Source organism: Talpa europaea (assembly GCF_964194135.1).
Source record: "Talpa europaea genome assembly, chromosome: 10".
In the NCBI taxonomy this organism is placed as follows: domain Eukaryota; kingdom Metazoa; phylum Chordata; class Mammalia; order Eulipotyphla; family Talpidae; genus Talpa; species Talpa europaea.
The window spans coordinates 43,848,713-43,876,466 of record NC_140077.1 but is presented as its reverse complement, the minus strand read 5'-3'; the positions used below and the strand labels follow the sequence as shown (position 1 = coordinate 43,876,466).

Genomic DNA, 27,754 nt, shown 5'->3' with positions numbered 1-27,754 from the left:
TTATTATTTCCTAACTCCCAACTGAGCTGCTTAGCTACCTGGGGACAGATCATATACATGTTCATATTCATTCTCTCTCCCTTTTTCCCCACCCCAGCCCCACCTTCATATACCACATTCTGAGATCTTCCCAGACAACACCCCTCCTTGCCCACTCCCCCAGAAGCCAGAGCGAGAAGGAATCTCCATTTTGTAAATGGTAAACTAGTGGTTCTCAAAATTCAAGGCAGGGAAGAATTATACAGGGTTTATGTTAAAATACAGACCACCAGGCCCACCCTTGAGAATCTATTGTTAAAGTGTGACAGTGGGGTTCATGAATCAGTATTTTTAATATCCAGAGGATTCTGATAGGAGGAAATCTTTAGGTTTGGCAAAGATTTCTTAGATAACAACACCAAAAGTACTCTCCACGAAATAAAATTGATATATTAGTCTTCATCAAAAGTCAGTTAAGAGGACAAAAAGACAAAGCATAGGTTAGAAAGCCTACCTGATCAAAAATGTGCATCCAGAATATATGAGATGCCTCAAAACTTAATAAGGAAAAAACCCAGTTTTTTTCAGTGTGCAAAAGATTTGAATAGACATTTCATCAAAGGAGATAACCTATAGTAAATAAGCCCCTGGGAAGATGGCTCACATCATCACGCATCATAGAAATGTAAATTAAAACTATAAGGAGGGCCTCCCCGGTGGCGCAGCGGTTGAGCGCTGGGTTGCGAAGCTGCCCGCGGCCTCTGCGGCGCCGGTTCGATCCCCGGCTGCTCCCCGGCCACCAGAGGAGGGTCCCACATGGCGCGCAGACCTCTCCTGCCGCCCGCTGCTCCCCTCAGCAGTGTACTTCGGTCCTTCTGCCTGCTCTGCTCCCCGCTCTGGCTCTGGTGAATTCTCTCACCCTCCCGCGCTTCTGACTGTACCCAGTGCATGTATAAACAAAAAACAAACAAACAAACCAGCAAACAAATAAATAAAGCATGCCTCTATAAAAAAAAAAAAAAAAAAAAAACTATAAGGAGATACCATTATGAACCTATAAAAGTATAAAATTTACAAACACACTTAGTGTTGACAAGAATATAGAGGAGGTAGAACTCTCAACCACCTTGGAAAAGATTGTGGTAGTTTCTAATCTGGTTAAACTTAAACTTAATATATACAAACCAGCAACTCCACTCCTGGGATTTACCCAAGAAAAATGAAAACTTTGTTACAAAACCCTGCATGTGGCTGTTTACAGACTTAATTAGAATCTTAAAACACTGGAAACAATACAAATGTCTTTCAACAGATTAATGGATAAATAAATCATGGCACATCCATACCATGTACACTCTTCACCAATAAAAAGGAACAAATATATCCATTCACGTAAAACATGGACGCATCTCAAATACTTATGCTAACATGATGTCAGGGGCCGGAGGTTATATACTAATATGATTTCCATTTGCATGATACTCTAGAAAAGGTAAAACCACAGGTTTAGAAAGAGATCAGTGCCCCCAGGTACTGCAGATGAGGGGAAGGAACTGCAAATGGCATAAGGAATTTCTTGGGGGTGATAGCCAAGGTTCTAGATTTGGTGGTAGTAGTTACAGGGTTGTATGTGTTGAGTAAAATGCATAGAAATGTACACTAAAAAGAGTACACTAAAAGAGTAGATTTTATTATGCAAATTATACCTTGATAAAATCAATAAACCACATATTCCAACTGAGAGACATTCTACAAAATACCTGGCTAGTACTCCTCAAAACTGCCAAGACAAGTCATCAAAAACAAGGAAACTCTGAGAAACTGTGATGAAGAGGAATCTAAGCAGATATGACTACTGAGTGTAATGTGATAATTTGAATAGAATGCTTAAACAGAACATTATTTCTATAGGAAGGAAGTCTGAATAAAGTATTGCCTTTAGTTAATAATAAAATACCATTATTGCTTCATAAGTCATAAAAATGAGCCATACTATGTAAAATATTAATAACAATGGAGACAGAGCATGGGATATATGGAACTCTCTGTATGATCACCACAATTTTTCTATAAAAATGATCTAAAACTGTTCTTAAAAATAAACACAGTAGTGGGGCCTCCCTGGTGGCTCAGGGGTTAAAGTCTTAGCACTATGAAGCTATCTCTGGAAGTATTTGCTTTTAATAAATTCTTCAATCTTGCTATGAAAAAAATAATAATAAAAAAATCACGTACAGCTCACCAAGGTGAGCAAGAGTCAAAAGGAAACAGACTTGGATCCTTAAGGACATTCTATTATAGAAATAGTAGTAAAGATTTAAAAACAAAGTATCAAATGGTTACATTTAAGAGTGAAAAACATAAAGAAATCACAATAATACTATTTCCTTGAGTCATTTTTTTCAGTAAGAAGCAAAAATATACTGGATCTGAAGAGAAACTAGAATATATAAAATCAGATTTTTTAAAAGAATCAAACAAAACTTTTGAAAATAAAAATGTGGCCTTAAAAATTGAAACTTAGCCGATGGGTTCAAGAGCATATTAAACACAAATGAGGAAACAAATAGTGAAATAGAAGACAGAGCTGAGGAGGTTTCTCAGGATGTAACTGGGAGATAAAGAGAAAAACAGTATGTAAGAGCAATGGAGGCATGGAATAAAAATAACATCCAATCTATCATGGAATGGTAAGGCGGGAGAGGAATTCTAGGTGAGAGATTAAGGGATGGACCAGAGCAACAGGTCAGGAACTAACAACTAGGAACTCTCTGGAAACATATATAGGTAGGAGCCCTCAGAGTCAGGAAGTACAGTCATGCATCGCTCAACGATGCTTCTGTCAACGACCAACCGTGTGTATGACTGGTCCCGAGGTCTACACCCGCCAGGCTGGGTGTGGAATAGGCTGTACCACCCCCATTGGGGTAATGACACTCTGTGACATTCTCACCATCATGAAGTCACCTAATGATGCCATTTCTCAGAACATTCCTGTCATTAAGTGACACATGGTTATACAAAAGACCACAAAAAGGAAGAAGATAAATAGCAAATATTCCTGGGCTGCAGCACAGCAGCTGACACTCAGACTAACACTGGCGCCTTCCCTTCCCAGCCCACCCCGGTCTTCCCATCTTTATGGGTGCCTCCATCCCAGCTAAGCAGGTCCTCCCTTCCCACCAGGCCTTTGCCAATCCCACTTGTGCAGTCATGATCATTTTTAAAATCCTCTCCAAAGCACATAGTCCGGGAGCCTGGCCCTGGTAGAGAAGTGGGTACAGAGCAGACTGGCCTAAGGGGCCACTGGCCAAATGAGCTCAGTCCAAGGCCAGGCAGAGAAGGACATGCTCACACAGAGGCCTCTCTGGGTTATGAGGAGCCAGCGAGGCCCAGATGGGCATGAGACGTTACAAAAACAGCAAGCTGAGAGGTGGTGGAAAGGACAACCTGGGTCACAGGTGGTCAGTCTGACTCCACAAACTCATAGAAAGAGTCTAGAAGATGATCTTTAGGAGGGGTGAGGGATTGAAGGAATGGTGCTTCAATTCAAACTGAGGAGCAGACCCCAGGCCAGATTGAAAGGAGCCCACTCCTTATGGAGTGAAGAGGCCTGGAGTGGGGAGGCAAGGGCTGGGATCCAAAGCTCAGGTTGCAGGAGGTGCAAAGCTGGCTCCACAGTGCCCCACTGAGTGCCTGGGGGTGGAGGGCGAGAGAGATGCTTACCGGGGTTACCTGCCTGAGTAAGGTGAGAACCTGCCTGTAACTGAGCTCTACACAGGGCTCGCCCACTCTGGGGCCACAACTGCAGCTTCAGAGCAACCATATCACCAGGCCAGATCCGGCCAAGGCCTGTGCACAGGGAGGCAGGGAGAGGAGCCAGCAGAAGGAAGAAGCCAGGGAAGCCTGTTTCACTCCCAAGGCCAGGGACTTGGAGAAGGAGCCACCCCATCATTTACAGCTGTTGTTGGGAAGTATGTATTCTTTCCACCTTCCAGAGAGGCGTGTGATTCCATTCCCTAAAACCTACTCCTCTTGTAAGAATAATGTGTCATCATGGAACATTTAGAAAATGCAAAATTGTATTTTCTAACATCTTGTTTTATTTCCTTCTAATTTTTTTCTATGTACATACATGCTAACATAATTGGAATCTTGGTGGTTTTTTTTTTTAAAAGATTTATTTATTTATACATTTATTGATTTATACAAGCACTGGGTACTGTCAGGAGAGCGGGAGGGTGAGAGAATTCACCAGGGCCAGAGTGGGGAGCAGATCAGGCAGACTGACGAAACACACTGCTGAGGGGAGCAGTAGGTGTGGCAGGAGAGGTTTGCGCACCATGTGGGACCCTCGCTGGTGGCCGGGGCTCAAATCTGCGCTGCAGAGGCTGAGGGCAGCTTCACAGCCCAGCGCTCAACCACTGCACCACCAGGAAAGGCCCTAATTGGCATCTTGTATACAGAGAATGGGGTCCTGGGTTTTTTCCCAAATGACATTATACATGAGAATTTGCCAGACTTCTTTCAAACATATGATAAAATTTCAGGTACCATTGTTAATGGCAACATAAATCACACTGTATAGCTATAACAAATCTATTTAAGCAATTTACTGGTGCTGCTTATTTAGCCTGCTTCAGATTATTTGTTGTTTTACATGGGAACCATATTGGGTTATTTGGCATATTTTTCAAGACCCATTTCAGTTGCCACCTCCCCCAGAAAGCCTTCCTGGACTACTTCAACTCCCAGCAACGTCTCCCACCTCTAAATTACACCACCTTTGGTCTGTCTAACCCAGCTGGGCAGGGAACCTGGATGTCACTCACTGCTGTTCAATGGTCTCACAGGGGCAGGCCAGTTTCAGGCAAGGGTCTAATACACATATCCCTAAGAGCCTCCAGCACCCTGCATATAGGTGCTCAACATATATAGGTGCTGGCTGCTTAGGCTCCAGACCCCTCAGATGCAGAAGCCTGATCAGTTCTACTTGCACAGCGTCAGGATGGCAGATGCCCATGGTACAAGTCTGACATTCTGCATCTTCTCTGGGCACTGAAGATGTAAAAGGCCCTCTACTGTTCAGCCCTAACTTTACAGTCCTAGTCACTTCCACATGAAAATCTCAAGATTTGGTCAAAACTGCTATAGCTAAAAGGATTTTTCTCCTCTCCCAAGGTGACGAAAGCTTTACTGTCTCTGGTGCCAGACAGTTGGGGTTCCAATCCCAGTCACTGTGTGGTCAGATAGGGTGGCCAGAGGCCTGGCTTGGCTTCCTCAGTGGGCATAATCCTCAGGTAGTGCAGAGCAGCTGGTTTCAGAGCCCCTAGAAGCCCAGCACACTTTATCCCAAGCAGGGTATCCACTATCTGGTTCACAGAAATCCCCACCTGGCTTGCAGAAGAACTGAGTTTGCAATCTCTGGTTCACAGACATTGAAGTTTAGACTCTTAGATTCAACACAAACTTCCAGGCCCTCCACCTGCTGGCTGCCATTCCTCATTACCTCCTCCCTGCAGGGCGGCAACTATGCAGAGTTCTCTCTCCCAACTCCAGGGCAGCCCTGCCTGCAGGCGATAGCACCTCCTCTACTTCTTCTGAAATCTTCTCTCAAACAGCACCTCCCCTAGGGGGTGAGAACTCTTTCCTCCCCTCTCTACCACCCCTCTACCCTTACCTCCTTCACCCATCTGGATGAGATTGTGCTGCACGTGTGTCCCCCTTCCCTGCAACATTTGGCCATTTGCGCTGAATTCCCCATTCAAAGGCAATATGAAGACATTTAGCCTTGACTGGCTGACACCTGGAGGAGGTGTGTTTGTGGGGGGAGGGACTTAGGCCCCACCTTTAGTCTTTGGAGATGAGAAAAAATTTAAAATATTAGCTGCCATTTATTGTGTTACTAACATACCAAGCATCTCACAGACATTATAATTATAATTACTCCTAACCACCTTGTTGAGAAGGACATGATTACATCCCCATTTTATAGATGAAGAAAGCGAGGCTCAGAGAGGTTAAAGCAACCTGCTAAGGTAGCTGGCTAGCAGGCAGTAGTGGGGAGACTCCAGTGGGGGCAGGTCACACTAGTGGTGGAGAACTGTGAATAGCGGGGTCAATACAACCTTATTAGTGACCAATGCAGGATTCCAGAACACCTCACCAAGGGCCCACATCAAGGAGTTCACCAGCGGAAGGCTCCTCCAAAACCAGTGATACCCCTTGAGTTTGTTTGCTAATAGAGGAGACGCTTCCCATTTTAGCTCAGTTCAGCAAACACTTTCATGTGCTTCCAAAGTGCCCAACACTGCTCTGGCTCTTGGGGGGTGGGGAGCAAAAGACCACAGGGTTCCTGCCCTCCAAGGATACCGAACAGATGCTACAGAAGAGGAAGAGAGCAAGGGATGGACAGGGTAAGGCTGAGGCTCCTAGAGGAAGCAGTGAAAAAGCGCATCTTGAAAGCTGAGTGGCCCTCTACTTCCTGGGCCACCACCTCCTGTCCCAGAAGCTGCCAGAGAAACACTGCCTTTCCAGACTCTGGGTCTGAGTGCAGGCAACAACCACCATAGAAATGCTCCTGTGTAAGACAGACACGCACATGTGCACACGCACACGCATCCAACCTGTGTATGAAATTCCTCTCCTTGTGCCAAGACCCAACTCAAACCCACCTGACCACCTGCAGTCATCCCAGGCAGGACTAGGCTTCTGTCTCTGAGTGCACACATGTGCCTGTGGCTAAGGGATACTATATTCCAGTGGGCCGCATGCGCACGATCATTGCACTGCATCTCCTCTTAACCTTTGCACGAAGTAGACAGTCCATAAACATCTACTGAGTTTAATGAATTGGAATGGTTTGCTTAAATGCTTGCAGTCTTGGGGCTAACTTCATGGGTTAACATGCTATGGACAATTCAAAGCCAACATTATCTGACACAATTCAAGTAAAACAGTGGAGTGATGTAGGAAAAGTCCATTTTGCCTTCAACCCTCCACTTCTTCCTCATTTGAAGGCCGAAACTAGTGGTGCCTGTCAGGTAACACCATCTGGAACAGTGTAAAGATTCAATAGGGTGACTTTCCTGAAGCCCCGGGGCCTGGGTCATGGCCTGCACAGCCAACGCCAACTATTGTCACCTGGTCAAGGAGCACATACACACTCAGAGTCACTGACAACCCAAGGGCAAGCAGACAGGCTGGGGGAAGGGGGTTGGCTCCTCACTCTGTTTACAAACCTCTTTGATCATGATGCAGAGGAAGAAACCTACTTTACACGGGGCCCTGGTGTCTATGAATTAACAACTACAAAGTTCCGCGGGGCCTCCCCGGTGGCGCAGCGGTTGAGCGCTGGGTTGCGAGGCTGCCCACGGCCTCTGAGGCGCCGGTTCGATTCCCGGCTGCTCCCCGGCCACCGGAGGAGGGTCCCACATGGCGCGCAGACCTCTCCTGCCGCCCGCTGCTCCCCTCAGCAGTGTACCTCGATCCTTCTGCCTGCTCTGCTCCCTGCTCTGGCTCTGGTGAATTCTCTCACCCTCCCGCACTTCTGACTGTACCCAGTGCATGTATAAACAAAACAAACGAACAAACAAATAAATAAATAAAACATGCCTCTATAAAAGAAAAAATAAATAAATAAAAAAAAATAAAACTACAAAGTTCCATACTGATGCCGTCTCTTACCTTCTTTCCCTATGTCATTCATAAACCGATTTCATAAACCACCCCTAGGGCACCTTACAGTTGGAAAAATCCTGCCCTCACTCACCCAGGGTGTCCGAGCCGCTCTCCACCGTCTCGTTGACCTTCCTGGCAACTCTGGCCACCGCCTCACCCATCTTCTTCAGCATGCAGACACACGGGTCTTGTCGCCAGCCACCAGGCTGGTCTGCTGCTCATAGGGCCTGTGCCTGAGGAAGACACATGGCTGTGAAATGCCCGCCCACTGGCCAGGGACCCACCCCTGAGTCCACCCTCCCCAAGAAGCCAGACTGCGAAAGCCAGCAGGGAGGGACCCAGGCCACTCACCTCCTCACGAGGGGCCCAGAGCCTAGGCCACATCCAACTTGGCCTCCACAGTGATTGACCTGCCCTTCAAAAGTGGAGGCAGCCCATCCCTACAGTTTCCTGGGAGGATCAACATGTGTCACCTCACTGGACTGGGGGCCAGGGCCTGCAGCAGTGGCCAGGTGAGCGTGAGGCTCAGGTGTGCACTGGTGTGTGACTCATTTAATAGGTGGAGCTTCAAGGAGGGGAGCGGAGCCAGCTGCAGGGGAGAGACACTTGTCCCTCCATCCCACGGGCTCTGTGCTGGTGCTCTATCCACAGCCCTTCAGACAATTCCTCCAGCTCCCTGCTCACCCCACCCACATCTGTCAGGATCCTCCTTGGTGCCAGGAAGTGGAGACACAAAGGCCCTACCTGGTCAGAGCTCACCATCTGGCAGGTGGGTGGTCTCTACAAATTCTCTCCCCACCTATCTATATGCAGGGAAGGTTAGTTTTAGCCTGAAGACCTGATTTTTGGTCAGAATCTGAGTTTATTTGCAGAACCCCAGGGGACAGGGAGAGCAAGGCAGGGAAACAAGAAAAGGGAAATTGGATCACTGGGGGAGAGAGGCTTAAAGAAGATTGAGGAACACAATCTAAATTATTAGGTATTGAAAGAGTTCAGGGACTCTAAAAACACCTCTAACTCCCTGTTTATTAGAGAAGGAAACTGAGGCAGAGAGAGGGACTAAATCATCTGGTCAAGGTCAAAGTGAGTAAGCATCAATAGTCCAGTCAACCCACCTCTACATCCAGAGCTCACTGTGTAACAAAAGCTACCCACAGGGCCTCCCCGGTGGCGCAGGGGTTAAAGTCTCAGTGCTCTCAAGCTATTGCCAGTGATTATGCCATGTGTTCGATCCCAGCCAGGGAGCTAACCCACATGGCAGAGCAGACCTCTCCTGTCTTGCCGGCTGCTCCCCTCAGCAGTGTATTTCAGTTGATTCTCCTGTTCCGTTCCCCACTCTGTCTCTGGTGACTCCTCTCACCCCCTGCACCTCTGGCCTACACCCCAGTTCTTATATGTATCAATAAATAAATAAAAAAAAAATTTTAAAGCTACTCAGTCCCAGTGGCAGCATCCCAGAGACAAAGTACTTTGAGGCTGAGGTCAGTGCCTCTCTTTGTCCCTGGCTCCCAATCCCAGTTTTACAGACTGTTTGAGGAGCTCCAACGAACTCAGTGGGTCAAAAGCAGAGGAATGTGAAGGGTGGAGAGAAATGCATGCATACACACAAACACACACACACAAACATACACACACACACATCTGTCTGTCTGAGAACTGTCAACACACACCAAGGAAAAGTCTACATCTGCTCAACTGGACAATCTGGGCAGGGAATGCCAACTGGGGGCTGGCCAAGCCCACCCATCTGCTTAGGGGGAGTCAGTGGAGAGTTCATTATGTGTGTGCCTCTCACCACCAAGGAGACTGACTCTGGAGGCCTGAGACACTGTGGTGGGAAAAGACTCTACACTGCAGACATACCTCGTACCCAACTGCCATTGTTAGTTAAGACTTGGGAGAGAATCATAACCATTCTGAGTCCCAGTTTCTTTGTCTGAGTAGGAGATTGAGGAATACCTACCTCATGGGGTACACAAGAGGACTGAACAAAATATCTATTCTTGTCTAGTCCAGAGCCCAGGACATGCAGGTACTCAGTGAAAGCTAGAGAGGAGCAAGCAGTACACGTGCAGACGTAATGCCAACTTCTAACTCCAGCTTCATACACATGTGACTTCAATCAAACAATTCAGTGGAACTCATCTTTGAGGAATGAGTAGAATGTTCATCTCTCTACCTTCAGGAAGTCTTCCCTCATTGCCCCAGCCCTCAGGGTTCTCTACTCCCTCTGAGTTTCAGTAGCACTTACTACCTTTGCATAAGCCACTGGGTTGTTGATGAGCTTTTAAATATATATATATATATATATATATATATATATATATAGCCCTCAATTGGACTGCAGGCTGCTTGGGACAGGGGCTGACCTGTTCTGTGATTTCCTCCTGTACTGTATAACACACTGTATAACACATAATTAGCAGTACCCCCAAATGAAGCTCACAGCCATCATTTGGGTTTCAAATCTAACATAAATCTAAGACACTGTCTAAATGAGAAGTCATAAATTCGAAAGTTTAATGGTGCCAGATGGGCAAAGTGCATAAGGTGGGTGAGGGTGCAACAGCAGGGCATAGGTGAGGACTGAGGTAAACTAAGGCATTACCAATAAGTCATTAAACAGGTCCAGAGAGTAAACTAGGATATAATAAACTGAATGCCAGAGAGGGGGGAAAGTTGCCCTGCTTTGTGAGAACTGGCAATCTGGCCCTCCTGTATTTACCACCTGGTTTTGCCTGGATACAAGACTGGGGGAGGGATGTCTCTTAAACCCAGACAGAAGCCCTCTGTAGGGCTCCAGCCTAACTTACCAGTGAGAACTCTACCTTATCTGAAGCCCCGATATGTGTGCAAAAGGGCTACTGAGACACCCCGCAGCACCAGCTGCTCCTATATTTAGTTACTGGTGTGGTCATTTGGGAACTTTAGAGCCTGGCAATCGCTCAGAAGGGCAACTCGAGCCTCCTGAGCCATGAGAACAAGCTCCCCGCAGCAGGCTCCGGCTGGTCCTCTGGACCACACCACGCGGAGGAACCTGTGGGTCGGTGAGAGAGGCAGAGGGCTGGATCGATCACAAGAAGCCACGAAAGCCCACTCGAGGCCAGAACACAAGTGACCCACTTTCCCACCCAACAGGAAGAAGCCTGTTTGGGCGTGAGCCCGATGGGCTGGAGCCTTGTTGGGGGGCCACGCGCCTTCCAAAGCTGAGCGCAGGGGTCTTGCCAGGGTCCCAGCGCTTTGCGCAAGAGGACACCTCAGAGGTCTATCTACCCCCGCCCCCTTCAAGCGCCCTTCGCCAATGGCTCCTGGTCGCCGGCCCTCCGCTAGCCTGGCAGGCGGGGACTGGGGAGAATAAAGCAGGCGGAGGGGAGATCATCTCTGCTGGCGATCGCAGAGCGCCAGGGACTCGCGAGCTGCCCAGAGGCGGAGAAGCACGCGCTGGGGCGGGCACTTGCGGCTCCCTGGAGCGGAAGCAAGCCCCGAAAGTGTCACTTCAGGGACGAAAGACAAGGCAGCTTCTCCCCGTAGGGGCTCCTCCCGCGGGAATAAAGGCCCGCCCGGGACCGTTTGCCAAGGCTCCCTATTTCCTGGCACCGCGCCCCCACTCCCCCGAGCCAATCCAGATGCAGTCTGCAACCAAGAGTCGGCGCGGCCCCCGGCCCCCAGGCTCTGCAGAAGCCACAGCTGGGGGACCGCTGCTCTTTCCACCGGGGGACGGGGGGGGGGAGGGGAAGGTACGTTTAAAAAAGGGGGACACTTCTCTCCCTTTCCCCCAGCCCCTCCAGGCTTAGCCTCAGGCTACGTTTACTTTCCGGGGCCCCAGCGTGGGGCCCCGTTCCAGGCCGCTTTCTGCTCCACTTACGGCGACAATGCCTCCTAGCGCCCTGCGCAGCGCAGTCACGCTCCCTCGGCCGCCGGCGGCGCCCCATGCAACAGCGGCGCTGCGGAGCCGGCGGGGAGGGGCGCGCGGAGCTGCGGTCTGTGCGCGCGCGGCCACTCGGCCTATCGCCGCGCCACCGTCGGCGCCGGGGCGGGGACAGGCAGCGCGCGCAGCCACCGTGCGCCCGGGAGCCGAGGCTGCGGAAAGGCGGCCCGCGCGCTCTCGTGCGCTGGGTGCGTCCGCTTTGTGTGTGGCTTCTGGAGGGAAAACGCCGGAGAGGCGGAGATCGAGCCGGGAACGTGCAACAGCTCCCAGGATCAATTAGACCGAGGCTCCAAATTTATTTTTCTTAAGAAAGTGAAGTTGGGGCCTCCCTGGTGGCGCAAGGGGTTGAGCACCACACTATGAAGCAATCCGCAGCCTCTGAGGCACGAGTTCGATCCCCGGTCAGGGAGAAACCCACATGGCGCAGCAGACCTCTCCTGTCTCGCCAGCTGCTCCCCTCAGCAGTGGACTTCGGTCAGGCTGCCTGTTCTGTTCCTCACTCTGTCTCTGATCCTCTCACCGCCCCCCATCTCTGGCCTGTACCCCCGCTCTTGTATGCATAAATAAATAAATCTAAAAAAAAAAAAAAAAAAAAAGAAAGAAAATAAAGAAAGAAACAAAGAAAGTGAAGTTGAACTACCCAGATCAGAGGTGCTTTGAAAATCGTGAAATGAGAAATTGGAAAATTTTCATGTGATACCTTCAGGGCCCCCTTCAGGTTTTTAGAGAGAATTCTGGCTACACCAAGTTAATTCACCTTTCTAAATTCTAAATCCCGGTGTTCACCACCATAAGATTGGAGAGTGACTATGAAGATTAATGCCTGAAATCTCTAGTGCAGTGTCCAGAACTATAGCTCAGGGGGAAGAAGCAGCTTTCAAGGCCCGTATTTACAGGATTGACGCTACTCACCTGACTAGGCACAATGGGGGCAGAGGGGGGCGGGGAGAGGAAGCCCCTGATACAAGCAGTGAGGATGATCAACGAGTGAATGTGTTATAGAGCAGCCCCGATATTAAACGGGTTCCTGGCTGTGGGTCCTCACCCGCGCGCTTTAAAGGGACTTATGAATACTCTACTACAGACACACACAAAAGGTTAATAAAAGGTTTATTTACAAGAGAAAAGGAAATAAGGAAAATGTACAACTCAGGGAGAAAATAGGGAAATAAAGTCTTTAATGCGTCCTACCCGATCCGACGACCTGGAAACCCAAAGTCACTCTCAGAGCTGGCCGGACGCTGCAAGCTGGCCCAGAGCCAAAAATGGGGGATCCCCAAAGCCCACGTGTCTGCCTTTTGTATCCACCTCGCTGCTTAACCCCACCCTCAGGTCCCAGCCACCTTCCCTTTGGTGGTGATGGGATTTGGAGTTCCCAGTGTCTTTGGCTTTGGCCTGGGGTGGGGGTGGAGTCCACAAAGCCTATATGGAATTTGCTTTGGGACATCCTTTTCCCCCTAACAAATGGACTGCTCTAATAAACAGAAGTATGTCTCGGATGAGGGAGTCCTGGAGGGACAACACTCATTAATTAATTCTGTCTCTGGGGAACACATCCCCCTGAGTCTGGATAGATCTTATAGGTTGAATTGTGACACCACCACCACCCCACCCCCCACATACACACACCAAAAGAAAAAGGTTGTTGTCTGAACCTTTAGTACCTCAGAAAGTGATCTTATTTGGAAATAGAGTCATTGCAGATATACCTAGTAAAGATAACTAGAGGCCAGTTAAAAGCAACTGGATTTGGGTGTGACTGGTATTCTTCTAAAAGACCCAGAAAGAGAGACACATTCAGAATGCCAAGGAAGCTCAAGGATTATGGGCAAGAACCAGAAGCTAGGTCTAGGCTATGATCAAATTTTTTTCCTCAGTCTCTAAAAAAGAACCACCTCTGCCCACACCTTGATTTCAGACTTGTAACCTCCAGAACTGTGAGAGGAGTATGTTTTGTTTTGCTTTTTTTCTTTTTTTGGGGGGGGACCCTTGCCAAAGGCCAGGGAATGAACCGGCCCGGCAGCCTCGCAGCCCAGCGCGCTCAACCGTGGCGCCACCAGGGGAGGCCCGAGAGGAGTATGTTTTAAGCCACTCAATTGTGGCAATTTGTTACAACAGACCTAGGAAACTAATACAATAGGTGAGTGGAAATATAACCAAAGGGACGAGAAGCATTTCCAAACTGAAAGCCTGCTCCATGCAAAGCCTTGTGTCTTGGGGTCATGATACCAGATGAATCAGACACAGACCTGCTCTCAAGGGGTTGCCTAGGCAACCACGGTTTCTGACCCTTTGTGCCTTCTCAGGTGGGCCAGAGGCTTATTCCCAACTTCATCGCCTCATCCCTGCCATGCACATACCAGGTACCAGATATAAATAACAAATGGATTGAGTTCATACTGCCTAAACCAAGATCCCTATTAATTACTCTGAACAAAGCAGACACTCTTGCTTCTGCTTCACTCAAAACCAGCCTGATATTTCTGTCCAGCTTCCTCAGGTGGATTCTTCTCTCTCCCACTAGGCCATGTGCAAACCCAAGATAGTCAATATATTGCTTCTGTGCAGGTGGTAAGGGCTCAGTATTACTGACAGGTGGCTCCAGCCTGGGGTTTCCCACATTCACAGCTTACCTCACTTTGTCCCCTCTTCCAGGAATTTCACCCTCGATCCTCCAATTTCACATGGACAAGACACCTCCCTGTTCCTGTGCCACCTCTTCTGTTCCCAGTGTGTTTGCTTCCTCTCCCAAGACTACTTGATTTCAAATAGACCAGAGCTCATACAGTAAGTGCATGCATCAGTGATTGCTTTCTTTCTTTTTTTTTCTGAATAATGAAATTCCCCAAACTAGAAATAACTTAAAACTCCCACTTTGTGGTCCCTTGCTTCAATAGCCTTAGCAAATAAATACAGTCTCTCCTTTTCCACTCTATTCTTCTCATATTTATCCTTATCACACATTCTTTAGGGAAAACATATTTGGGTAGAAACAGAACATGAAGTCCCATTGACTTGTGTGAGCCAGACCACATGCATCATCCTATGCCTCCTGAGTTTTCCATCTGGGGTCATTCTTCTGCTTAGAGCTGAGTTATCAACAGCCAGGAACTTGAGGTCACTCCAAGCCGCTACCATCCTGAGCAGAAGAGCAGTCGCCTAATCCTTTTTCCAGAAGGCTCTGCCTTGTGAGAGGTACCCACCATGAGCCCCCTGCAGGGTTTGCAAATATGAGTGAGGATCAGTACCTTCAAGATGCTTGCAACTTGCTATGAGAAATAAGACTCATCCCCAAAAGGACTATACTAAAGTCATGCTCAGGCTTCAACCATTGCAAAACCGCTTTCCTGATATTTGCTATATCTGAGCCCCACCCAGTGGTAAGCTTGAGTCACTCGTATGGATTTGGGCAGCAGGGCCTGATGCTGCAGGGAGGGGAGGAAGGACCGGGTTTGGTAATCTGAAAGATTTTCACGAGCACTGCCAGGACCAGAACCCTATGGCAATAACAAAACAAGAATAGCAACACAGCACTCAGTATGCATCAGTGCTATTCTAAGCATTTTATGCTTGTTTGTTCATGTAATTTTCACAAGAACCCTTGTCACTCTTTCCTCCACTCTCCAGCTCCCCAACTCCAAGTCTAGTGAGCAACCCACAAGCTGTAGCCACAGTGGAAATACAGACGTGATTTGTGGCATCTTTGATCCTTCCCTGAGCAGAGTTCTTCATGGGCTTCTCCTTTCTCTTCCAAACCTTTCTGGTGTGGAAATCCCTTTGGCGAAGAGATTCCCCTTCTGGTTGGGGAAATCCCTTCTGTGAAGGCTGCATTTTCCTCTGTAAGGACTCCCCGTTTCCAGATACTGCCCCACTCATCACAATGGTCTATTTGGTCTTAGCGAACCTCTCATTAACTTCTACTGTCTTGGAACACTCTGTCCTAGAAATAACCCTATTGAATTTTCAGATCCTTAGAGCTTCTGGAGGACAATGACCAGGTTTTTATTCATCCCTGAATCTCCCTCCTATGCCCAGCATAGGATTTGCACCTAGAACTAGATTGGTGTTTTTTTCAAATTATAGATGTTTCCTGATTAGCAGGTTGAGAAGACATGAGGTAGCTGTATTACTTATCTATTGCTGCATAAGAAATCACCCAAAACTTACTGGTTAAAAATACTTTTGATATGATGGTTTCTGTGGGACAGGAATCAGGGCATGTTTGGGTCCTCTGGTTCTGAGCCTCTCATTGTTTCTTACCATCTTGCAAGGCTTGACTGGAGGGGGATCCTCTTCCTACTTCTCTCACAACATTGCTGGCAGGATTCAGTTCCCACGGGCTATTTGACTAAAGACACCCCAAGTTCTCACAAGTACTTGGCAAGAGGCCTCCCTCAGTTCTTTGCCATGTGGGTCTTTCCATCAAGACTCCCAAGGCGTAGGAGCTGGCTTTATCTGAGTATGCAAGCAAGAGGGCAAGAGAGAGCATTATAAGGGAGAAGACACCATCTTTTGTAACCTAATCCTGGAAGTGCTATCTCACTGCATCCCATTCATTAGAAGAAGCAAGTCCCTAGGCCCAGCCCACACACAAAGGAGAGGATCACATAGCGTGAGGATAGGAGGAGGTTGGATCTTTGAGAGCCATGCAGAAGCTGCCAACCATATTGGGTAATATCAACATTTCTACTGAATAGAACAGAATAGAGAAATTCACACATAATAATTCACACCTTATTTAATAAACCTTTTGTTTTGTTTCTTTTTTTTTAAAGAGGCATGTATTTTATTTATTTGTTTGTTTGTTTGTTTGTTTATACATGCACTGGGTACAGTCAGAAGCGTGGGAGGGTGAGAGAATTCACCAGAGCCAGAGCGGGGAGCAGAACAGGCAGAAGGACCGAAGTACACTGCTGAGGGGAGCAGCAGGCGGCAGGAGAGGTCTGCGCGCCATGTGGGACCCTCCTCCGGTGGGCGGGGAGCAGCCAGGGATCGAACTGGCGCCACAGAGGCCGCAGGGAGCTTCGCAACCCAGCGCTCAACCGCTGCGCCACCGGGGAGGCCCTAATAAACCTTTTGTTTTACACAAATGTTATGTCCAGGATCATGATATAAATGTGTTTTTTTTTTAATTCAAATACCTGGATTTTTTATTCAGATTTTGACTTTAACCAAATCCAAAATGCTTTTGAGCCACTGTACTCAGTGATCTCTAAGTTCTTTTCACTTTTCAGCATTTTGCATCAGTCTGCATAAGAGATATTCAGTGAACATTAGATGAAATGATGAATGGGCCATGGAAAAGTGGGTAGATGGACGAGTGAATGGATGGATAGATAAGTGAATGGCTTCATGGGTAAGTGGGTGGATAGATGGGTGCTTACTGCCCCTCCAAGATGATTAATGAGGTCAAACCAACCCAGCATAAGTGCTCACTGAACCAAATTCTTACACCACTTACTCTGAGTTTATATTGTACGTGTATTGACATCCAGAAATGTTTTGTTCTGTTAATGACCTAATTCTTTCATCAGTTTAAATTTTTTAATTTTATTTGTGCACTTTGCCCCAGGTACTGTGCTAGGTATTATGGATTCAATGTTTAGCAAGAGAAATAAGATTCCTGCTTTCCTGGAGTGTTTAATTTGGTACACTAGAGGCAGACGGTAAAAGAACATACAAATACATCCTTATCAAAGTTTGTGTAAAGGGCCTTGGGGGAAAGAACAGGGAGAGAAAGTAACAGGAAGGCCTCTTCATGGAAATCACATTAGGGTTGAGGCCTGAAGAAAGAGTATGAGTGACCAAGACCAGGACAAGAGAGTGGGGAGAGTGTGCCAGGCAGATGCCAGCACACACAGAGGCCCTAGAATGTAAAGAGCTGGTGTTTTCAGTGAGCCAACAGAAGCTCTATGAGGTTGGTGTGTGGTGGAGAGAGGATGTAGGACGAGAGCAGTAGAGTGAGCAGGGTAATCTTATGATCTAAATGCAATTGAAAGTATGAAAGGTTCTCAACAGGGAATGACAAGATCTGACTTGTATTTTAAGATCCCTCTGACTGCAATGTGGAGGATTGAAGGGAGCCAAGAATAGCTTGGGAAGTATAGATAGGAGGCTCAGCCAGTCTCCCGGAGGAAAGATGATGGTGACCAGAGACAGAAGGACATAGGACAGTTTGGAGGCGAATCACCAGGACATGCCGATGGATTGAATTTGGACACTGAAAGAGAGGTGTCAAGTTTAACACCCTAGCTTCTGGCTTGAACCTTTCCTGGGCGGTGCCATGATCGAGCCACAGAGAGAAACAGGTTTGGGGATAGGGGTGACAGAGAGTTCAGCATGTCTAATATTGTATTTGAGATGAGTGTGAGATAGTCATGTGGGGTGTCAATAACATTGTCATCACCTACCTCTTGTTCAATCACCTTGTGTCAGGCTGTGATCCACAATTTACATGCAATTTCTCACTGCAGAAGACCACCCTGTGAGCTCACTACTGTGCTCGTGTTATCCCCATTTTAGGCATGTGAACATGGAACATATAGACTAAATGACTTGCCCAGAGCCACATGACTTATACATGGCAGTATCAGGATTCAAATCCTGTCTATCTGACTTAATCCACAAGGGTTGTCAATTCCCTAGGTATCCCTGGGAATAAGCGGGAAAAGGAGGTGGAGGTTGCAGGGAGAGAGTTTCACCCAGCCTTAAACAATGCCTTCAAGCCATGATATCCCTGCCCTCACATGCCCTTGGGAAGACTGCATATGTGACTTTGTCTCAAACTTTGAGGGAACTCTTTTATTTCACACATCTGGAAGCATCCCAAACTGGGCCGGCATCTCCCCGGACTGTCTTAGTTTATCTGCATCTGTTGGGGGGTGTTTAGAGCCTTATATAAGAACAACCACTCATCTCTCTTCTCATAGTTTATTCTAGAAGCATGCAAACTTCCAGAGCACTGCTAAGACAGACACACATACTCTTAGCTGCCAAGCCTGAGAACAATATTGAAGAAATAATATTGGAATGGAATGGGCCTTGGAGAGGGCTAAAGGCCTGAGTCAGAGAAGTGCTAGGAACAGGAAGGTGACTGGGATAGACAGGAAAGGGAAATGGGAGAGGCACAGAGCACATGCAGTCACGAACACATCTCTTACTGAGGAGACAAGGGAAGGTGAGTTTATGAGGATCAGTCAGATGGGGGAAACCTAGAGGAAATCCCAAGGGAATTTTGCCTGAATACAATAATTGCTAGATCCATATAGTCAAGCAGCACTTAACGACAGGGATATGTGGTGAGAAATGTGTCATTAGGCGATTTCATTGTTTGTGTGCACCTCATATTGTGTACTTCCACCCACCTACTTGGAATTGGCTATTCCACATGTAGGCTATATAAATATGTCTTATGTGCCATCCATTGCACACTGAAACATCATTATGCAGCATATGATCAGAACCTCAAATGACAGGTTGGATGAATACTTAGGAACATGTGGTCTTAGCGCACTGGGTAGAGTGGACTCAGGTGCTCCTGGGGTCCAGGCACAGCATGATGCAGGCAGCTGAAGGCTGTGCAGACTGTGCCACCTAAGAGGGCACCTATAAATCAAGTTCCAGTCTTAATGCTGTGCTATCAGTTATTGCCAAATCTGATTATTCAGAAAATCTAGACTTTTTTCTATATTGAAGTCTCTGGGATTTTTAATGTTGGCAACTCATTAAAGAATTTTGAGCAATATGTAAGCCAAATAAAATGCCTCTGTGAGCTAGATGTGGTCACCAATATACCACCTTTGAGTAGCCCCACCTCACACCCAGAGTAGCAGACTATTCTCTCTATGGAGGATACTCTATATGACTGCCTCTACTGATAAGAGAGCTCATTAACAACCCACTAAACCCCACAACTCCAGAATCAAACTACTCCTCGTGTGCAGCTTTAGAAAGAGCAAAAACCATTTCCTCACTCCTTTTCCTTTTCCTGCTTAAAAAAAATTGCAGATAGAGACCCAGAAATATCATAGTCTTTCAGGCTTTCCATGTGAGGCTGGAATAAAAAGACCTTAGAAACAAGTAGATGAATGTAAATATTTAAGAAGCAGAAAAGACCATTCATTATGCCTCTTTAACTACTGAATGGACATATAGCATGCCCGCCATGGTGTCCCAAAATACAACTTTAGCTTTAGTACAGATATGCTGCAATAAAAGTGGGTTTTTAGGACTACATTACCCAATATCCCCCATGTCATTTTAGCCTCCAACTACTGAACAATCCCTGTTTATCACTGCACTCCTCCTAAGCCTGACGCTTCTGCAAACTATTTATTCATCAGATATTTACTGAGTACTTACATGTGTAGGGCACTGTCCTTGAGGAAAAGAAAACATGATTGGATGCTATCATAGAACATATGTCTAGCAGAGCACAGATATTAATTAAATAATCACATAATTATTACTGTACAGGTCCTGTGGAAGAGAGGCACAGAGTGGCATGAGATCCTTAACAGGGAGATCAGGGCTTGGCAGAGATGCTAGGGAAGTCTGCCCTGAGAAAATTCATCTGAGTGGTATGGGAATTATAAGGGATGAGTAGGAGCCAACTAGATGAATATTAGGAAATATATTGGTTTTCTGTGCTACATATAGAAAATCCTTCCAAGGCAGCCACTCTCCTGCCTACCTGTGACTATGCAGGTGTTTCTCATCACTGACCCTCTCTCTTTGCAATGCAGCAGCAGGAGCTCTCCTCCCAAGGCTGCCTACCTGTGACTATGCAAGCATCTTTTTTTAACAAACCTGTCCCTTTCAGGGGCAGATCTTTCTCCCTGCAGTGTGTCAGCCAGCGTCCTTTACTCTTCTCTCCCTTTCATAAAAAGTCTGCCCTTTTGGATATAAAAAGAAAATACTTATACAAAGTTGTTGTTTCATAGTTTCCGTGAGTCAGGAGTCCTTGCATGTTGAGCTGGATCCACTACAAGGTTGCAATTAAGGTGTAAGGCAGGGCTGCGTTCTCACATGGAGGCTTGACTGGGGATGGGTTGCCCATTTCCAGACTCACTCAGGTTATTGGCAGGATTCATTTCCTCATGGTAGGACTCATGGCTGCTTATTTATGCAAAACCAGCAAAAGACAGAGAGGTGGGGAGTTCTAGAGTGAGTCTCTTAGCAAGATGGAGCCTTATATAACATCACACTGGAGTGACACTGTACAGAGCCTGGGAACCAATGGCAGTGCTCCCCAAATTCCTTTGATTAGCAGCAGGTCACAGGTCGCATCCACCTTCAAGGAGCTAAGGATCATGAATGTCACCTTAATGACTGTTCTCCACAGAGAACTACTAGGCAAGTGGAGTAGCATGTGCAAAGATCCTGTGGTGGGAGGGGATGAAGAACAACAGCACAGAAACTGAGAGGGAGGTGAGGTTAGATCATAGTTGGTGTTCTTCAAGACTCAAAGAGTAATGGAAAGCCAAGGAAGAGAAGGTGGAGATGCAATCCAAGATACACTGCGAGCCCATTGCTCTCCCAGGACTTCTGAGGCTAATTCACTGTAGGCAGATGAGTAAACTCATACATATCCAACCAGAAAACCTAGATTCAGGCATCCCCATGGCTAGACGGAAGCTCCATGAAGGCTGTTCTTGTTCCCCTCTGAACCCAGAGCTGGGGCCATACAAGAGGCTGAATGGCTATTTCTGAATGAGATGTGGAAGCCAGGTTATAGAAGCCATGGAGAATCTCCAGTAACTGAGTCAGAGTCATCCATACTCAATGCAACAGTACCCACCAAGTCATCATAAAAAGATTCCCACTGAAAACCCTGGACTCCACCAAAAGAAAGCAGAAGCTCCCCATGGCAGAGCACCTTTTGCCTTAATTTTACACCACTGCCATTGGCTCCCAGGCTGTGTACAGGGTGTGCCTTGCCTTTGGGCTGTGGCGAGTACAGGGCGTGGCACACCCTTCACTGCTCATGACAGTACATTTCCATTTCAAAAGTGCTCTCTCTGGTAGGAGTTCAAACTGTTGGAGCCAGCACTTGCACTGGTGGGCGTGGTGTTAAGTACACTGTCCACTTCCCCCTGCAGGCCAGGTCTAATAGAGAAAGGATTGCACCCAGGAGGAGTCTTCTACTAAATATTGGCATGGAGAGGGTGAAAGACAAGAAGGACAGGTGTTGGGCTGTGATATGACAGGTAATGAGCTGACTTCAAGAGAGGTCTTTATCAGGCCTGAACCACACCTCATTTTCTGAAGTCTGCAACTACAGACTTTTGTTGGCATCACTCAACAAGACCTCCAAGGGAGGAAATGCTGAGCCTGGAGCTCTGGCCCCTCTGGAATGCCTCACAGTCACACTTGCTTGCCCCTCTTCTCCCAGCCTTATTGGCTGCTGGAATCTTCTTGGGTCGGATGGGTGCTTAATAATTATTCAATTGGCTATACCTTGGCTGGGTCTGACATTTCATCCTTAGGAGAACACTCTGTGAATGAGGGCTTCCTCCTCCCACTGTCCAGGTTTTCTGAACAGCTTCAGAGCTCATGGTCATATAGCAGTGGGTGGGGGAGCCAGCATTTGAACCAAAACATGTCTGATGTCAATACCTGTGCACAGTGAACTGTTCCCAACCATGGGAAACCAGAGAAATTCTAGAGATTCAATAGGTAAACTTAGGCCAGCTAGTGTCTCTAGGGCTGCTTCCTCATCTGTAATGTGGCCATAATAATCCCCACCTTGTATGGCAGTTGGGAATATTAGAGATAAGAGTCCTGAAAGGCCTCATACAGCACCTGACTCAGCCTATGAAAGTTATCTGTTATTGTTATCACCTTCTAAACACATTTCCTCTTTTATGTTTCAGGAACTTGGGAAATGGATGCTGCTCATCTCCAGGGAGTTCAGCAGATGTGAAGATAAAGAGTGGCTGCCCAAGGGGCACCTTGCCCTCTTTACAGTGCAAGAGGCCAGCAGAGGTGGGGAGCATGGAGGGTGGCCCATCAGCAGCTTGAGCACTAGTCCCTGTTCCACGGGTCTTGGCTATGTGACCTCAGAGAAGTCATACCGTGCCCTCTTTGAGCCTCCTTTTCTTTATCTGTGAAATGAGACTAATAAGCAGCTCAGCTTAAAAGACATAATAGCCTAAAAGTGCTTTGTAAAGTGGAAAAGTTTGATGCAAAAGGTGATTATGCTTATGGTGATTATGCTTATGATGATACAGATCTAAGTGGGTAGCTTCGTTACTGAGGGTGGGACCAGCCTCTCTCTGCCCCTGGGAAAAAGAACCAGAGGGAACACAGGTATCAGGTGTATGCAGGGGAGTTAAAAGGAGTGAGTTTTGGGAAGCCAGGTGACTAGACCCTGGAATAATACACTATAGGAAGGACACTTCTGGACTGGGGACACCCAGGCTACTTCTACTTTATGAGATTCCTGTTACATTAATAAATGTCAAAGAAAGGTCCGCCCAGGTATGGTAGATTTTGCAGTACATCGGTTTTGAATCTAGGGGTACTGTGTCTGTAGAATTGCAATTACATCAGCAGCTTCCCAATCCCCAACTCTCTACACAACCTTATTCAGAGATAATCCCACATCTGAGGCTATGTGAGCCCCTCTGAGTCCCCTATGGTAAGTTTTGTGGGGATGAAGCAAAGAGATCTTTTTCTTCAAAATTCTCATTTGATAAACAGATTGTGGTACATCCATAAATGGAATGCTACTCAGTCATAAAAATGAATGGACTGCTGCCACAAGCACCACATCATGCTGCATGAAGCCAGACATAAAACAGGACACATAGTGTGATTCCATGTGTATAGTTTTAGAAGAGGCAGGGCTAATGTGCAGTGCTAGAAAGCAGGTCAGTAATTGCCTGGAACTGGCACTAGAGTTGAGGGTGTTGACTGCCAAGTGGTACAAGGGAACTTTTGGGGGTGATGAAATGTTCTATTGATATATCTTACTTGTGGTGGTGTTTACAAGAATATAAACATTTGTGAAAATTCATTGACATGCACACTCGAAAGTAGTGCATGAAAGTTGATAAAAAAATTATCATCTGAATAGACATCTGGTCACCCCAGACTTCTCTGCCCGCAACTGTGTCTAATGTTTTTATCTCAGCCTCCACAAAGGCATCCTAGAATCATCTCAACAGACTTGGACCACAGACTGGGTCTGTGCCAGGCCCCACGGGAGCCGAGATGAAGTGTGCCAGTCTTCAACCTGGAAGAGCTGTGGTCCTGCAGGGAACCAGGGACATGAGCAGACAAAGTGCACCCACAAGATAGGTATTAGTGACCACAGAGCACAGGGCACTGTGAGAGCTCAGAGGGAGGGTGCGCAACCTGGCTGGCGAGATGGAAGTCCAGGAAGGACACCCCAACTAGAATATTAAATTCTAGTTTAGAATGTAGCGTCTACTGGGCTGTCTTGTTTACTGCCATATCTCCTCCCTCAGAAGATTCTTACACACAGTGGGGGGTCGTTAACTGATGAGTTGCTGGTCAGTACCAGCAAAGATGGGGGATCTGCCATGGAAAGACAAATCAAGTCCGCCACCTGCTTTTGTAAATATAGTCAAGAGTGGTTTAAGATGTTTTGGTCAATGACAGTGCACATATACAATGGTGACCCACAGGCCATACCATGTAGTGTAGATGTGGAGATTTGTGGACAGACACTGTGACACTCGCACAATGACAGATGATGCATTTCTCAGAACGTCTCCTAGTTAAGAGACACATGACTGACGTTGTACTGGATGTACCCTCACTGGTTTATATGTCAGTAACTGCTTTCTCACAGTGTGACAGAGGCCATTGTATGCCCTACAAAATCCAAGATATTTACTCTTTTTTAAAAGAGATTTATTTATTTTTTAAAGATTTATTTATTTATACATACAAGAGCTGGGGTACAGGCCAAAGGTGCAGGGGGTGAGAGGATTCACCAGTGACAGAGTGGGGGGGGGCAGAACAGGCAGACTGACTGAAATACACTGCTGAGGGGAGCAGCGGCGAGACAGGAGAGGTCTGCTGTGCCATGTGGGTAGCTCCCTGGCTGGGGATCGAACTCATGCTGCAGAAGCTGCGGATTGCTTCAAAGTGTTGTGCTCAGCTCCTTGCACCACCCTCAGCCCCTTACACTTTTAACCTTTTCTAGAAAAAGTTTGCTGACCCCTGAGCAAAGGCAAGGAAGGGATTTTTTATTTTTTTTTTATTTTTATTTTTTTTTTTTTTTAAAGAATTTGTAGCTTTTTTTTTTTTTTTTAAAGATTATTTATTTATATAAGCACTGGGTACAGTCAGAAGCGTGGGAAGGTGAGAGAATTCACCAGAGCCAGAGCGGGGAGCAGAGCAGGCAGAAGGACCGAAGTACACTGCTGAGGGGAGCAGCGGGCGGCAGGAGAGGTCTGCGCACCATGTGGGGCCCTCCTCTGGTGGCCTGGGAGCAGCCGGGAATCGAACCGGCGCTGCAGAGGCGGCGGGCAGCTTAGAAACCCAGCGCTCAACCGCTGCGCCACCGGGGGAAGCCCAGGAAGGGATTTTTTAAAGTTGACTCCTAATGGCCAGGAGGAAGGAACTTAGGTGACATGAGAAAAGCAGTGGGACTGAATCCTGATAGTCCAGGTACAAGATGTTAATACACATTTACTTGCCTTTTGTGGTAGGTACATGGACGCCTCTTGTAGCTTCCTTCTGGTGTGCCTTCTGATACTGCAGAGGCTAGAAAACTAAAAACATTGTTTTCCACCTTTCCTTGCAACCTGACTCCCAATGTATTTCTAGTTACACCAATCCCATGCCTTCATACAAGACTTGAATTCCGAATTAAGTAGGAGGGAAAAGTAGTGTTGCTGTTATGGATCTAATAGGCACTGTGTGGCACTGAAGCCCATGATCTGAGAGAAGCTGCCATCTCTGACAGGGGGCTAAGGTGGGCTGTGGCTTGGATAGAAGCTCCTTATTCCCTAGTTCGCTGACTCTGGCCCAACCAACATCTCTCCTGCAGAATCACTTCCACAGTATTCCAAGGGTCATTGCTGAAGGTCCAGCCAGGAGTCCATTCCTCTGGTTCATCCATGTAATCTTCTGATTTGAAAGGCAAGGGCTTAAAAACAGAGAAAGGAAATTCAAAGGAAATAAGACAGTGCAAACTGCAAAGGACAACTTCAGAAAGACCGGTATTTCAGAGATATCAAAGATTCTGCTCTGTGGCAGAATGTTAAGTTGGTGCCTCCAGTGAAATATATCCTGGGATATGGGTTCTGGTTACCTTCCATATAGAATCTGTGTTTGGACATGTAACTTTCTTTGGCCAAAGGATAGTAACAAGTGTGGTGCAAGGTAGGGGTTTATCAGCTTGCACACTGGATTTCTCCTGCTAAACATTTACAATCATAGTGACTTTGGGCAAGAGTGGTAGTTTTAAGACACATCCACAAATTCCCTGATACACCTCCCTTTAAGAGGTGAAGTCTAAGTCCCCCTCCAATAGAATGCCAGCAGTTCTTAGTGATTTGATTCCAGTAAGTACAATGTGGCACAGGTGACAGCCTGATATATGACTTCCAAGGCTAGGTCAAAAGAGTCACTGTAGCATAGTCCTTATTCCCTCTCTTGGTTCAGTCACTCTGGAAGGAGCAGCTGCCTTGTCCTGAGGACACTCAAGTAACATTCTGGAGAAGTCCCTGAGGTGAGAATCTGAGCCCTCCTGCTCCTGCCACGTGAGAGAGCTTGGGAACATATCTTCCAGCCCCAGTCGAACACTCAGATGATTACAGACCTGGCAGACATCTTCACTGCAAGTGGCTTTCACATTCCTGACATCAAAAACTGAAATACAATAAGTATGTATTGTTTTAAGCTATTTGAGGGGGTTTTGCTATACAGCCATAGATAAGTAATACAGCAAGTTATTCAACTTCTTTGAGGCTCAGTTCCTCATCTCCAAAATGGATATAAAATTGGAGACTACTGCAGAGGGCTATTGTTAGGAATATATAAAGCAGTGGTGTATAAAAAGTGGTAGGAAAGAGTGGGATAGAGTAATAACCCTTGGATATTAGTTGCTGTGGTGTTTATTGTTCAGTTGATTCTAAAAAGGCTCTGTTAATCTACAGTGATGCCATTACTTTGAGTTCCTTATCTGGGAATACATTTCCCTAGAGAATACATTCTCTATGCTAGAGAATATCAGTGAAAGAAAGAAGTTTTGGACAAGACAATTTAATGTGGTAAGAATAGCCTTTTCTGGCCTCCCTCAAGGTGCAAGGGGTTAAGCACAGCACTGTGAAGCAATCGCAGCCTTTGCAGCACCAGGTGGAGCCCCCCCACCCCACCCCCTGCGGCCAGAGAGCAACCCACATGGCGAAGCTGACCTCTCCTGTCTGGCCTGCTACTCCCCTCAGCAGTGTATTTCATCACTCTGCCTGTTCTGTTCCCTGCTCTGTCTCTGGTGAATCCTCTCACCCCCACACCTCTGGTCTGTACCCCAGCTCTTGTATGCATAAATAAAATAAATCTTAAAAAAAAATAAGAATAGCCTTTCCAATCAGTGGTGTCAGGTCAACTGAATATCCTCTTGTAGACGATTGAAATTGGATCCTTACCTCGTACCATATTAAAAAAAATTAACTCAAAATGGAGCAATGACTTAAATGCAAGAGCTAAAGCTATAAAACTCTTATAAGGATACGCGTTGCATTGCTACTGGTAGTCCCCTCTGGCAGCAGGAATTGGGGAAGTGGAAGAAAGTGACACCCTAAATTTTTCTGTCCAATTTTTTTAACACATCGTGCATACATTGCCTATACTTAATTATAAGCAACTAAACGTAACATTACACTTTCTTTTAGACGGACAGTCACAAAAGTCGACTCGAGTAAAGTAGTGTTAACGCAGAGTTTCCTTTTTTTTAAGTCAGATAAGTTTTCCATTCTGGCCGCCAAGCAGCTCAGGCACACTTGGCGCAAACACCCCTCGGTCAGCTTCCGGCACGGGGCGGGGTTGAGTCCCTGCCAGCCCAAGCCCCGCCCCTCGCCGCTTAGACCACGCCCCCTCACCTCGCCTCCACGCCCCCGGCGACGTCACCTCCGGCGGACCCGCTTCCCCGAACTCCCTCTGGCTCCCGCCCGCGCCCGCTTCCGGTCG

The 27,754-nt window shown here is 47.0% G+C and overlaps 1 protein-coding gene across 4 annotated transcripts in view; it reads right to left on the bottom strand.

Annotated features, from left to right (window-relative positions):
• The window catches only part of LRRC20 (leucine rich repeat containing 20), a gene marked incomplete at its 3' end in the record, with an annotated part of 76,406 nt that extends 64,815 nt beyond the window's left edge, over window positions 1-11,591 (bottom strand). For 3 of the 4 annotated variants that reach the window (XM_084246284.1, XM_084246286.1, XM_084246285.1), the window contains exon 1: window positions 7,751-7,961. In XM_084246284.1, coding sequence (XP_084102410.1) covers window positions 7,751-7,832 — 82 coding nt within the window. In that variant the 5' untranslated portion in view covers window positions 7,833-7,961. Of the gene's footprint in view, window positions 1-7,750; window positions 7,962-11,524 lie in introns of those variants that run through there. The other variant, XM_084246283.1, reaches the window with a different exon arrangement.
• Window positions 11,592-27,754: the final 16,163 nt, after the last annotated feature.